At 42.9% G+C, this 15,314-nt stretch overlaps 1 protein-coding gene across 1 annotated transcript in view; it reads right to left on the reverse strand.

Moving 5' to 3' along the window:
- ARFGEF1 (ADP ribosylation factor guanine nucleotide exchange factor 1) overlaps positions 1-8,345 on the reverse strand; it is a 129,047-nt gene extending 120,702 nt beyond the window's left edge. The window contains 1 exon segment of the mRNA XM_027561117.1: positions 7,796-8,345. Within this exon segment, the coding sequence (XP_027416918.1) occupies positions 7,796-7,919 (124 nt within the window). The 5' untranslated portion in view covers positions 7,920-8,345.
- Positions 8,346-15,314: the final 6,969 nt, after the last annotated feature.

The following is a 15,314-nucleotide window of genomic DNA, read 5'->3' on the forward strand; positions in this document are numbered from 1 at the left end:
CAAGGCTGTATGAGAAACCCAAATGATGCAGTTACTTTGGAAAACAACTGAGTTTCTTTAAAAGTTAAACAACGTTATCATATGACCCAGCAATTCCACTTCTAGGTATTTATCAGAAATAAAATATTAGACCTGCATAAAGATTTACATTTGAATATTCATAGCAGCATTCTATGTCCAACCCAAATGCTTAACAACTGTGCGAAGACAAGCAAAAAAATAAGGCACATCCACATTATGGAATACTATTCAGCAATTAAAAAAAATACTGATACATGCTACAACAAGAATGAACTTCAAAAACATTATGCTGAGTGAAGTCAGGCATGAAAGACCACATATGTATAACACACAGATTTTCAGAAAAGGCCAAGACCTGGATTAGTGGATGTCTGCAAACTGGGGTTAACTGTAAATGGGCACGAGGGCCCTTACTAGGGTGATGGAAATGTTCTAAAACTGGATTATGGTGATGGGTGCACACTTCAGTGAAATTTAGTAAAAAATATATTTTAAATGGGCATATTTTACAGATTGTAAATTGTGACTTCAATGAAACTTTTTGTAAAGGTAACAACACTTACCTCCATTGTGATGGGTGATTTTTTACCCCTAGTTCTACTTTTGAAAATGGTTTGAAGAAAAGGATTTATTTTTTTTAAAAAGTAAACTGCTAAATTTATTGGACTTACATGTAATTAAAAGTAAACTGAGTAAAGGCACAAGGACTCTCCTATGAAAACAGTCCTTGGTTTTCCTGATACTACTTTGCTTGCTTGCAGTTTTACTAATTAATTTCTTAGCAAGGTGTGGACAGATGAGTGTTATTAAACAGCTGATTAGTGAATTCTTATCAAAAGTAGAACATAAAACTTTTAATTAAACACTTGGGCCCAGGACTCTTTTATTAAAAGAGGTTTCTTAAGACTCATGAACATTAAAGCCTGAGAATAATTCCTTTCTAAATTTATGAAAGAGACCAAAGACAGTATTTGATTATTTAAACACATTTGATCTTCTGAACTTATATGCAGATTTTCTTTAATAAACACTACATGATCCAAGGCTGGCTGAATCCAAGGATGTGGAGTCATGGATAGGGAGGGCTGACTGTAAAGTTATACTTAGATCTTCAACTGCTTGGAGGGTGGGTCCCCTAACCCCCATGTTGTTCAAGTATACCTGCACTCTAAAAAGAGAAGCTCAAATAAATCGAAGTGGGTCTAAAGTCAGGATAAAGACAACTGTTGTTAGTTTCCTAGGGCTGACTCAACAAACTACCACAAACTTGGCTTAAAACATTAGAAATTCGTTTTCTCTCAGTTCTGGAGGCTAGAAGTCTGAACTAAAGGTGTTAGCAGAGCCATTCCACCAATGAAAGCTCCAGGAAGAATCCTTCCTTGCCCTGTCTCAACCTGGTGACACCTGGCATCTCCTGGCTTCCAGCAACATAACCTCGATCTCTGCCTGCCTCCATTTCCACATGCCTCTCTTCCTCTGTGTGTCTCTGTGTTTTTCCCTCTACAGAGGACACCAGTCACTGGACTTAGGACCTACCCTTAAATCCAAGCTGATTTCATCTCAAGATCCTTAACTGTCCCTGAAAAGACCAGATCAATTGTTTACTGTAATTGAAACAATGTGAAAGGCATGCTCCCTTAGGAAAAAACCTCAGAGAAAAAACTGACAACTCAAATCTGAAATTGTTTTGTGCCTTCTCACTCGACTATGTTCTATCATTTTGAAGTGAAGTGAAGTTGCTCAGTCGTGTCCGACTCTTTGCAATCCCATGCACTGTAGCCTACCAGGCTCCTCTGTCCATGGAACTCTCCAGGCAAGAATACTGGAGTGGGTTGCCATTTCCTTCTCCAGGGGATCTTCCCGACCCAGGGATCGAACCCAGGTCTCCTGCACTGCGGGCAAGATGTTTTACCCTCTGAGCTACCAGGGAAGCCATTCTATCATTTTAAGTGTGCCCTTTTCTCAGTAGAAAATATCCTATTACATCAGCAGGAAATTCTATCATTAAAAAATTCTAAAATACACAAAGAGTTGAATAAAATGTTTTACTAATATGTTTTCTCTCCTGGTGTTCCCCATCATAGTGAACGCCTTCTCCAATAGCCTGGAAGCTCTGGCTGTTTGTTGTCACGCAACCAACCCATCAGCAAATCCTGTCAACTCTATATTCCAGGACTTCCCTGGTGACAGTGGATAAGAATCCGCCTACCAATGCAGACGGTTTGATCTCTGGTCTAGGAAGATCCCATGTGCTGCAACTAAAACCAGAGCCAGTCAAATCAATATATATTAAAACAACAACAACAACAAAAAGAACTGAGGCTTTGAACATGGCACCCTGCGCCCCACGGGAAAAAATACATATTTCAAATGCAACCAATTCTCATTCCCTCCACCACCATCAGCCTAAATCACTATCACCTCTGGCCAAAGTGAGCCTTTCAACGTGTAAACCTGCTTTGCCACCCCCTGTAAAACTCTCTAGGGACTCAGAGCACAGATGTAATAAAAGCCAAAGCTGCTCTCCTCTCCTCCTCCCTCCTCTCACTCTCTAGCCACACAAGCTTCCTTTCGTCCTGGAAGGTACCAAGCACAACACCCGCCTCGCTGTTCCCTCTGCCTGTGTCACCCAGGTATTTGAAAAACCGGATCTATCACTTCTCTGCTGAAATGTCACCTCCTGAAAAGGCCTTTCCTGACAGCCCTACCCATACTTGCCCTCCTGGTCATTCTCCCTTTACCTTTCTGAACTATTTCCTCAGATAATAACAAATATCAATTTGACAATACAAAACATCAGTTTTTTACTCTCAGCCTCAACTAGAAAATACGTTCCATGAAAGCATATTTGGCTCACTGCTTTATGCCCAGCGCTGAAACACTACCTGGCCCATACTAGTTCAACCAAGGATATGAATGAAGAATACACTTAACTTGGAACGGCAACAATAATTTGTTCATGTGTTTCCCTTTTTCAGAAATTCCCTCATCCAATTTGTGATGAACATTATGACAAATATTCCCCCAAATTATTTCCCATTCACAATATATTTTTACTCTGGTTTGAAACAATAATTACCGAGAGAAGTTTCTCTACGAGTTAAACACTAACACCCGAGACAAGCAGTTGCTTTGCCATTAGACAGGATAGGAAAGAAAGAGCTAGAAACCAAATGGCCCTCTGATCCTGATACCACTCTGTCCAACTACACCTCATTTCTTCACATACTATCAACAAAACTCCTGCTTTCCAAAAACATAAGAATGGTTCCCTCAGCAGTTAGGGCCATTCTATCTGCATTTGTCTTTTCCCCTTGAACAGTGTCCCAAAGTAAATTTCAAGGAACAACATTTCCGAGGGGTGTTAACAGATACTGAAAAGGGTCAAATTTAGGGAAAACTTCATTAAGCAAAACTGAGCGGGTTTTTTTTCATAGAGGACTCTTCAGAATCTTAACTATGTTAATGTGCAGTATAAATCTCCACAATGGAACGAGTATATACACTGTAACCCAAACTTATTTTTTTCCACTCAACCCTAATATACTCTTTCAGTCACATCATTCATCAGGCCCTTCTTTCCTAGCTACCTCAAAAATTCTAGCAGCCTGACTTACTGAAAACACCTTTTATTTTAGGTATCACGGAAGGTTTAAAAGGAGACTTGCTAATGGATTTAAATTATAATTAAGATAATTCACTGTCTGCAGGGTATTATTTGAGACAAAGTCATTTTCTGGTAAATAGTCAAGAGTGACAAAAATTAATAAAATTACCAGAAGTAGCATAAAACTGAGGTCAAATGCACTCAAATAATCCCACTCCTGCCGACTCATACTTCTTTTTTAGAACGTCACTAACCAAAACAAGGGCGAGACTGGAGGTGCACAACGAGCAAGTTTTTAAAGTTTTTAGCCTAAATATGATATTGATATCTACATTTCTGGAAAAGACTATAAGCTTAGATAACAAACTCATAAAAGAAAATCAGCAGGATCACTTTAGAACATGATGAACACAAATTCACACCCTGTATGATGCAAAAATTACTTTCCTAGCAATCCCTCTTTTTCTCCATCATTCCCCAGTATCTCTGCAGGGAACCCAACCTTAATGCTGCCTCTGCAGGCCTCCCTTGCCTCTAAAACCTTCTTCTGGTCACCTCTTTCACTTCTATTCTCTATCAGTGCCAGCTTCCAACCTTGAACTCACTCACCCTAACATTTGCAGGGTATCTTCACAGATATTTGATGTTAGAGGCAAAAGCTGAACTAGTCATAGCCCTAACATCAAAGAAACTCTTGAAACTTTAAGAGGCCTGGCTGGAATACGGCCCAACTGTACCCTCCCCTCCCTATAAGACAAACAATGCTACCTTCAAGCCCAATCCCTCAACAATCCTAAATTCTTTAAAACTAAAAATAGTTCTGCTGTTGTCTCATCTGCCAGCAGATGGCCAGACTATTTTTAATTCAGGATTCTAGAGAGCAGGAATGGATCAAGCTAAGCTAGGGCAGCCTGGAGGCCCTGACTCTGCAGAGTTCAGTGGTTGCTGCAGAAAGCTGGTGTGGGGCAGGTACCAAGAGAGGGCAACCTGGAGCTGTTCCTGGCCTGTGGGCTTCACACTGATGGTAACAACGTAGGTGGGAGGGATTTTGTTTCTTTTTCTTTTTTAACCACTTTACTTCAAAATAAAGTCAAGGTGGGAAGGGTTTTGTTTTTCTTTTTTTTTTTAACCACTTTACTTCAAAATAAAGTCTGAAATGTAAGATAATTTTACAAAAGTTTCCAATAATCTGCTTTAAAGGTTTCATTATCTTTCTTTACATGAAAATAAAAGCTCTTTTATGTGGTGTTTTTTGAAATTGGGTTTTGTTTTAATAAAGTAAAATCTCCCCTTATCTAGGTAAGGTTTCCAAAAAGCTATATTGTGACCAAAGAAAAAAGAAAAAAATACAGTATTCTTAAGAACATGAGATGAACTGTAATTTCATGAGTATAATTTACAGAAAATCAATTTATTATAGGTCATCTTGTTAAAAGATAACTGAATTTTGAATACCAGTGCTCTGAATCTACTCATACACCACTAACATGATTTTAAAACACAAAAGGATTAGATGTATTTTCTTGTTCCCTTTAGCTATATGGTAGGTGCTCAGTAAAAATGGGGGGTGGGGGGTGGGGCTGATGACACACAGAATAAATGCAGGCAGGTGTATGTAGGTGGGTTATTTACAAAGTCTATTTAGAAGAGTTAGAGCAACACCCACCTCTCTGCCACTACCAGCCAACTCCTATCCACTCACAACCCAGAGATAAGGAATGACCAAACCAGGCCATTCCAGTTTACTTTCCCATCCAGCTTGCTAGCCATACAGATTACCAAGAAACCAAAGGTGGCCTGACCCAGGTCTCAGTAGTGAAGTGGAAGAAGGAGGCCTATGACAGCTTCCAAAGATGTATTTGGGGATACTATCTACTACAGGACATTATACTTTCTGCAAAGATAAAAAGTGTCATCCCTATTAAATTATGTTTGGGCGGTAATGTACATGGATGACTAAAAGGGAAGAAACAAAGGTCATCTGGGATTAATTATCATCAGATTGCTCAATGAGATTTTGTAGGAGACTAAATATAACTATGAAATAAAAGGAAAAAGCCCTGTATGTCTAAAGTAAAGAAAAGTACTCTGGGACATTCCTCATAAGCTTCTGCTAACTATGTGGAAGGGACAAACAAGTAATAAGTGGCAAAATCTGAAATAATCTTTGTAGAGCCGAGGCAGACATGAGCAAGTAATCCTTCCCTCTCAAAACAGCAAGGACCAAGCCATTAAAGCCTCTAAAGATGCCAATCAAGAGTGACAGGAATACTCTCAAGGTACAAGTTAACAAAACAACTGTGTTCACATTCGTGGCACATTACAACCATTATGCTCAATATCCTAACTGTACAGAGAAGGAATCCGAGGCCCACAGACCTGACTTTGCTGCAATGTAACAGAACTGCGATTTAAAGCCAGGATCTGATTCTCCTTCCAGTAAGCATTCCATTTAGAACAGATACTTATATTAGCATTTTGGAGAGGGGGAAAAAAAAAAAAAAAAAATATATATATATATATATATACGTGTGTGTGTGTGTGTATATATATATGTATACACACACATAACACTCCATTTCCTTAATCTAATACTTAAAATTTAGTATATGAAAGGTATATTTTAACACATAAAATCTGACCTTAAAAACTAAAACTTTAGTTTGAACTCTTAACTTCTTTAACCTACAAGTTATTAAAAAACCTACACATAACAATTTTTAAAAAAAATTCCCCAAATCATTCCTTCCCTCAAGGTGATTATTTCTTTCAAGACCCAGCTATAAATTCAATTTTTACCACTGTACAACATCCTCTCAGAAACCTGGAATAGTCTTTCGCTAGCTACAAGAATAACAAAAGGTGTACTTCTGATCCATGAAGGGTTAAAAAAATTTTTTAATTCATTATACATAAAATTCAAAAAAAATTAATGAAAATTTCAATAATACTTATCTCATCACTTTAAAGGATCCAAAAAGGAGATAAAAACCGCTTACTACAATAAGTTAAAAAGTCTTTTTATTTTAATAATTAAAAGGCAAAGTTGCTTTTGACCTATCTTGACCCTTTAGCATACATCCAAGTTATTCTGGATTTTTGCCCCTTTTAAGAATGCTTTTTTCCAAGCCCACTTAACACGATTCCTTTTCCCGTCAACTTAATCTAGTCTGTTTCCAGCGCTATAAACTAAAGCCAAGCATTAGGAATTCGTCTTTGCGTTTAACGTCCTGGTCCTTCCTTAAAGGATTTCACTCCTGATGAATGCAAAAGATCCATCAGTGGTCCCCCTTAACAATTCCTCATCTGCCAGTCTTCGCTGTATTGTTTGCATTTACCCTGCTAAGGGGCTTCAAGACACTAGATCTCTTTCGTCTGAACTGTAAATCACAATTCAAGCTTGCGAGCAGCTGTCACGGTCCAGACATGTGGCTGGTGGGTGTCATTGTCTTGTTCATTTCCCCCGTTCAAAGCCTCCCTTCCCGTCACTAAAGCCAGCTTATCTAAAGGTCCTTTCCTTCCCCGCTTTTATCTCGCCACCCCCACCCCTTAACCTCAGGTCTTGTTCTTCCAGGTCAGCCCAGTCGGATACAACATTACTCTCTGTTTTTCCCGTGGCGGAGGCGGAAAGATGTCAGTACAGGCTGCACCTCTAGCAAACCCCTTCTCGACACTGTCAACAAGGGAACAACTTCAGCCTCTCTTCCCAAAGTACCACGCCAAACGAAAAGTTATTTGAAATTACGAGACGGAACCCTTCCCACGCCCCATCTTGACAAGTCAGCTCCACCTCAATTTTCTCAGCGAATAAACAGCACCTCCACTCCTGCCTCTTCACAAAGGGTGATGCCCCGGCCGCACCGCACGGTCCACCAACCAAACCTTCGCAGATTCCCCAGGCGACCCCCGCCACCCCCCAGCCCGGCCGCCTTCCCCGGGCCCGTCTCACTGCTATTCCTCCTCCACCCTGCCCCTGCCCCGCAGCGAGCCGAGTTACTGTCAACTCCTGCCACGCAGCCCCAGAGCTTCGCCCGGCCTCCCGGAGGTCAGAGGCGCCGGCCCAGGGGTGAGCCCCTAGCCCCCGGCGACCCCACCTTCCGCGCCGGCCTCCCTCCCCCCGCCCCGCACCCTCCCTACCCCCATCCCTCGGGCCTCCTCCCCGCTCACCTAACGCCACCTCGCACGCTTTGCGCAGCTGGGAGTGATGCGCCTTCTTCACTTCCTTGTCGGCCAAAATCTTCTCCAGGGCCCGGGTCAGGAACATGTTCTTCGTCTTCTTCCCCTCATACATGGACGCAGAGAAGGAGGCGGCGGCTCGTCCGACCCGCGGATCCCAGCGGCTGGAGGGGAGGAGGACGACGACGAGGGAGAGGAAGAGCCGAGAGAAAGGAGAGGGGGTGGCGGTGGGGGAGAGGAGGAGGCGTGGAGGGCAGCGGCGGGATCAGGAAGGGGCGGGGGAGCTGGGCCGGCTGCGGGGCGGGCGAGGGGCGCGCAGGTCGTAGCCGTCCCCCAAAGGGCCGCGCCCGTGGGACCTCCGCTTCTCCCGGCCCGGGGGTCGCTTCCCGGCCACCACCACCACCACCACCTTCCCCCTCACTCGCCCCTCCGCCCGGGAGACGGCGAGGGAGCCCAGCCCGGCGGCCGTCAGGCTGGTGGACCGAGGAACGAGGCGGCGGATCAGAGGCCCGGCGAGAGCAGGGCTGCCCTGGCTCCTGTGGGGACGAGCACCCGCCTCGGCCGCGGACTGGCCTCCATCACCGCCGACCTGCCCCGGCCGCCATGTTGGGAGGAAACGACGCGTCACGCAGCGGCCGAACGGCTGCAGAGGAGGAAGCGGCGGCGGCGGCGGCGTTGGCTGCCCAGAGCTGCCGCGGCGCCGGGAGGCAGGGGGCGGAGGGCGGCGCGGGAGGAGCGGCTCCAGCCGCAGCGCTACGGCGGCCTGGCGGGGCCTCGTTGCCTCCCGCGTTCGCCTGCAGGGAGGTGCGGGGCGTGGCGGGCGTCCTGCGGCGCCGCGCTGGGTGCTTCGGGCTCCGATGACCCCCGGCGCCGCCGAAGCCGCCGAGCGGACGCGGCTCCGGGCTCCGCTGCGGGCGCTTCGCCGACTTTCCAGAGTCCCCGTGGGTGGGCGGGCGCGCGCGCAGCCCCTTCCGCCCTGGGACTCACGGAAACACCCTCAGGGCCCGAGCCCGACAGCACTCGTTCCACCTGCCGCGTGGCCGGTGCTCGGCGGCACTGTTTCCACCTGCCGCTCTCGACTCTTAAATTTAATTACCAGCCGCAGGAGACTGCTAGATCCAAGACCGTGTCCCCCGACTACCTCAGGATTCTCTCTTGGGAAGAGTACAACCGATCTGACGAGGATGCACGAATGTTTCACTTTTTCATCTCTGTAGGGTAAATCAGGAATCTCTGAGATTTCTTCTGAATTGAGACTAAAGTTAAGGAACAAATGAATGCTTCTGATTGACGAGGCCCTTTAGAGCTTTGTGTTTTCTGTACCTCTAATACTAAGGTTCAGTCGAGGATATGAAAACCAGTTTCAGAATGGAAAAGCTTTAAGTACAGACGTTACCGCAGACACACAGCTGACCGTGTGCCTACTTTGTTACCAAAGAATTATTCGGATTTCCACAGTGTTTTCATTCAGAACAGAAAATAACAAGGAAAACCATTAAATGGGAAGAATTCGTTTACATGGTGATCTAGGTGCACATCTTTCCAAGTTCAAAGCTACTGTGTGGCTCTATCAATACTAGATCTCAAAGTATTAGAATGTGTCTCTCCCTGTTCTGATCCATTCGATTCCCTTGACTGTGCTGCTGCTGCTTAGTCGCTTCAGTCGTGTCCAACTCGGTGGGACCATACTGGAGTAGGTTGCCATGCCCTCCTCCAGGGCCCTTGACTATGGACTTGTCCTAATGCAGCCAACTAAACTCAAAAGGAGAGGCTGTAATTTGGGACAGGCTAAAAACCATGGGAAATAAAAATGGAAACCTTGAAGGTGATCCAGAATTAAAGTGGGCTAGTATTAATAGATTAGTTTTTTTTAACTTTCTTATCCTAAGAAACAAATCCATAAATTGATTAATTTCACTCCAATAGCTGTTTCTTTTCTTTTTTTTTTTAAAATAGCTGTTTCTATATAGATTCCTGGAAGTTAGAGATTTGGTATACTAGATCAGACATAATATTGATTTCTGTCTTCACTCTCATAGGTAATAAGATTTGAGAACAAGTTCCATTTCTAATTTTTGTTTCTTTGTCATGCCAGTGTTGGAACAGGTATTGTTGAAGGTGCTAGCTGATCACTGAATCTATTTACTCTTCTTTACAGAGATATACTGTATTTTCTTCTCTCCCTTGCAGTTAAGTGTAGCCATCCAGATTTGGGTTTCCCAGGTGGCACTAGTGGTAAAGAACCTGCCTGCCAATTCAGGAGACGATAAGAGATATGGATTTGATCCCTGGGTCTGGAAGATCCCCTGGAGGAGGAAATGGCAACCAACTCCAGTATTCTTGCCTGGTGAATCCCATGGACAGGAGCCTGACCAGCTGCGGTCCCTAGGGTTGCAACGAGTCAGACAGGACTGAAGCGACTTAGCATCCAGATTTAGCTCATTAAAAAAAAAAAAAAAAAATCTTCCACAGGCAGTCTTCCATGCTCTTTCCTTTCAGTGGCCACATGCTAAAGACAGCAGAGCCACAAGTTACAAGGAGCCAAGGTCCCTGGAATTACAACTTGATGGAGAGTCATCCAATATTTGTTTTGGACTTTACATGGGCAAAAGGGTATATTTAGCAGCTAGCCTTATCCTAATCAATGCACTTGACACTCATTAATGAATAATACAGAGCAAAAACGTCATCTATCCATTTCTATAAGCCTAGCATCTAGTGTAGCCATTGGCACAGAAAATGCATTTGGTAGAAACTTGAAACTTTGAAAGACACTAGGTTAAGTCAGGAGAAGGCAATGGCACCCCACTCCAGTACTCTTGCCTGGAAAATCCCATGCATGGAGGAGCCTGGAAGGCTGCAATCCATGGGGTCGCTGAGGGTCAGATACCATTGAGAGACTTCACTTTCACTTTTCACTTTCATGCATTGGAGAAGGAAATGGCAACCCACTCCAGTGTTCTTGCCTGGAGAATCCCAGGGATGGGGGAGCCTAGTGGGCTGCCATCTATGGGGTCGCACAGAGTTGGACACGACTGAAGTGACTTAGCAGCAGTAGCAGCAGGTTAAGTCAAGATCACATGTGACTTAGGAGCTTGCAGTATATAGTAGGGAAAAAGATACTAAACAAGTAAATCATTAGTGAATATATAATTAAAAATGTATTATTAAGGTGCTATGAGGAAATCTACTTTAGATTTGGGGTTCAGAGATGATTCCCTGAGGAAGTAACATTTAACTGAGGCCTGAAGGAAGAGGAAAAATTAGTCAAACTAAGCCGGAAAAGAACATTCCTGGCAGTCTCTTGGGGTTGGGGAGAAGTTTGCAAGTTTCAGGAACCAAAATAAGGCAGCATGGCTGAAAGTTATCAAGGGGAAATGGTGCTAGTAAAGATAAAGAGGGAACCAGGTCATACAGGCATGTTAAGGATTATGGACTTCATGTTAAGGGTTTAGGATTTCATACCACTAGCAATGGAAATCTATTGAATTAAGTTATCAAATTGGCAATATAAAAGTAGCCCCTCTATCTGTAGAATGAATTGGAAGGGGATGAGTTTGTATGTGGACAGAACAGTGAGGAGATGGTTATGACAGTGCCTCATGGTTTAGGCTGGGGTCCTGGACTATCATGCAAAGCTTGGGAGACCACACCCTGCACAGAGCAAAATGGGGCTGGACTTGAGCCCCAGCATCTGCCAAGGGGAAGGGGCTCCTTTTTCTAACTTGGATAAATGTTAGCTCAACCAGTACTGTGAGTGATGGCAGTGGCGATGGAGCAGAGTGGACAGATCTGAGTTGTACTTTGGTAGCAGAATGGACAGGATCTAGTAATGAATTGGAGGGAAGATAAGAGAAAGGAAGAGATCACAATGAATGCCATGTTTCTGACCGGAATCCATGGATGAGTAGAAATGCTGTTTATAGAGAGGGCCTAGACTGGGATAAGAGCATGTCTGAGGGTGAGGGTACAATTTTTAGAAGAATCTACACCTGTGAAACATGACCTGACCATCAGAAGTAATGGCCTCCACCCTCCTTTCTCCCAGAGGACCATCCATCTTCCCCTTTGCTGAGTCTAGGATGTCATCCAAAATGTGGTAGGGATAGGGGTGGGATGGGGTGGGTTATGGGGGGTTGGTGCACAGCCTTGGGAGTTGGAGACCTGTTACCCAACTTGAAACTCAAGATATTAACTCTCACCTGTCTGGAGCAAAAAGTAAGTATGACGCTAAAGCAGGTGCCTTTTAAACATAAGGGAAAGATAATATTTTTACTCTTTTATTCTCAATTGTAGTGGAAGGGATGTCAGGCTCAGGCAAATTTTACACTAAATTTGAGTATATTTCCCTGTACATATGTTTCCTTTTTTTAAAATTAATGTCGCTGCTTGGTGCTTATCTAATCTATTTAAATAAGTTCAATTTCAGTATTTACTTATATTTGACTCATTGTTTTCCACACACTTAAATTCTACCAATTTCTATCCTTTAAATGTTAAAATATATATTTTTTATACATGATTGCTTTACTGAGTCTATTTTTGCCTCTGTCTGCAATCTCACCTTCCTATCATTAATTACCACTCATCATTTTCTCTTTCGTCTATAACTTTGTTGTATATTAGTTGCCTTGACTTTTTGGGTATTAGTCCCACCTTGGTTCCAGATCGTTAAGTAATATCAAACAATGAAAGACTTTGACCCAGATCTTAGAGTCTTGGTTGCTTTATCATCCTTTTAAATATAGATGTAGCATGAAAATTAAAATGTCAATAAAATTTTAATTAATGCTGAGTATATCTGATGTTAAAAGCCAAGACTGGTTAACATCCAAAAATAGCATCATATTCACTTGACTAAAAAGAAGTTATGTTGCCTCCAGTAGTCTCACATGATCTCAAAACATTCTGTAATCTGACCCTTCTCTGACCTTCCAACTAATGTCTCAATGGCAATGGCAATAATTATTAACATTTATATAGAACTTAATATAGTATAGGCTTCCCTCATAGCTCAGTCAGTAAATCATCTGCCTGCAATGCAGGAGACCCAGCTTCGATTCCTGGGTCAGGAAGATCCCCTGGGGAAGAAGATGGCTACCCACTCCAGTATTCTTGCCTGGAGAATCCCAGGGACAGAGGAGCCTGGCAGGCTACAGTCCATGGGTTCACAAGAGTCAGACACAACTTAGCGACTAAACCACCACCACATTATAAGCCAAGCACAATAACTCAAATGAAGTTTCCATTATTATTTCTGATTTATACATGAAGAAACTGAGACATAGGAGAATTTAGATGACTTGTCCACATCATGTAGATTATATGTGGTAGAGCCAGGATTCCAGTTTGGAAAGTCTGGCTCCTCCCAGGGATGGGGGAGCCTGGTGGGCTGCCATCTATGGGGTTGCACAGAGTCGGACATGACTGAAGCGACTTAGCAGCAGCGGCAGCAGAGCCAGGATTCCAGTTTGGAAAGTCTGGCTCCAGAGCCCATACTCTGAACAACTAAGCTATACTGCCTCTGAACAGTCTTGTAACCTCCTTCCTTGTCCACTCCCTCCTCCACTGAAATACAGATGTAGATTTTCAAGTTCCAACCCATTCCTCCTTCATGCCCACCTCCTTCCTTCCTCTCATCCCCACACCACACGTCCATACAAACACAAAGCTTTCCTGCCCCTGTATGCCTTTGTTCATCATTCAGCAATCCAGAGCACCCACCACCACCTCTCTTTTTTTGCTCTCCCCAAAGTCTTCCCAACCTTCCAAACCTCAGTGAAATTCATCCACTTCTAAGTTTTCTCCTTTTACCTCCAACAGCACAAATCCCTCCCTTTTCTAGCCTTGTATAACTTTGTCTGGGCTTCCCAGGTGGCTCAGTGTTAAAGAATCCACTAGCCAATGCAAGGAGACCTGGATTCAATCCCTGTGTCAGCAACATCCCCCAGAGGATGAAATGGCAACCCACTCCAGTATTCTTGCCTGGGAGGGGTTGCAAAGAATCGGACACAATTGAGCAACTGAGCATACACGCATATCTTTGTCTACCTCATACTTTATTCCTAAGTATATAACCATAGTGGCACTTAATCAGACTGCAAATTTTTGAGACCAGGGATTTAAGAAAAGATAAAGAAGGCAACAGAGAAGGAAATGGCAACCCACTCCAGTATTCTTGCCTGGAGAATTCCATGGACAGAGGAGCCTGGCAGGCTCCAATCCATGGAGTTGCAAAGAGTCAGACAGGACTGAGAAACTAACACACACAAAGAAGGCAGCTTAGTAAAAGATGGGAAACATGGATTAAATCCAGAAACATGATCAGTTTTACTGAGACCTCGATAATGACATGAATGAGACAGGCCATCTCCAAAGTCACTCGTCTGTTTTCTTACTTTTCATTTAGAGTTTAGTCTGAAAACTTGATATTCCTTATTTATCAGTCTGCTTGTTTTCATCTTGTTTATTAAGGAAGTAAATGAATAAAATTTGTCTTTAAACTCAGAGGTCCTGCTCACTATTCTGCAGAAAAAATGTCAAAATACACTGAACAGCACAGATAAAAGAAGAGCACGGAGGGCTGAAGAAATTCATCTAGAAAATATAAGAAGAGCAAACAAATTTGTAATTAAATTTGTGTCTATATTAAATACCAAGAGGTGGTATTTGATAAAGTGAAGTTTCAAAAAAATTAAATGTTGTGGTTAAAAAAAAATTACAAATCTAGAGCTGGAAGTTGGAAGTAATATAATTTTCCATAAATTTTAAATCATTCAGTGCTAAATATTTACAGAATAATAAAACTGAAAATATAAGCACTTAGATTTCATAAAAACTTTAAAGTTGTATAATTCTCTCTAGAGGGATGGAAAGCACTTACTTTCAATCCATGGTACAGTTCTTTTCTGTATACACTGTTATAATTTTTCCTGTAAAGTCACACTAATGTTAAATACTACTTATTAGGTGTTTACTTTGTATGAAGCCCTTGACAAGCATTAACTCATTTAATTCTTACAACTCAGCCATGTACATGTTATTATTCTTCTTTTACAAACGAGGAAAAAATGGTTAGAGAAGTTAATAGTACCAAACATAAACTTGTCCCTTGCCCAAGTTCATGCATGTTCTTATCCATTGTTCTATACTTTCTTCTTAGTCACACATTTGAATAATCCATTTGAAAGTGCTTTTTGGCTAATGCTGTGCCATAATTATATTAAGGCAGGCCCATATCTTTCTTTCCTTTGAAAGTACTCTCAATAACTAGTAAACATTAATTACTCAGTTGCTTAGTCATGTCTAACTCTTTGTGACCCCATGGACTGTAGCCACCAGGCTTCTCTGTACATGGGATTTTCCAGGCAAGAATACTGGAGTGGGTTGCCATTTCCTTCTCCAGAGGATCTTCCTGACCCAGGGATCGAACCCATGTCTCCTGCATTGGCAGGTGGAGTCTTTACCACTGTGCCACATGGGAAGCAGACCCATATCTTTTATTTCCTTG

This window comes from Bos indicus x Bos taurus, chromosome 14 (genome assembly GCF_003369695.1).
Source record: "Bos indicus x Bos taurus breed Angus x Brahman F1 hybrid chromosome 14, Bos_hybrid_MaternalHap_v2.0, whole genome shotgun sequence".
Taxonomy (NCBI): Eukaryota; Metazoa; Chordata; class Mammalia; order Artiodactyla; family Bovidae; genus Bos; species Bos indicus x Bos taurus.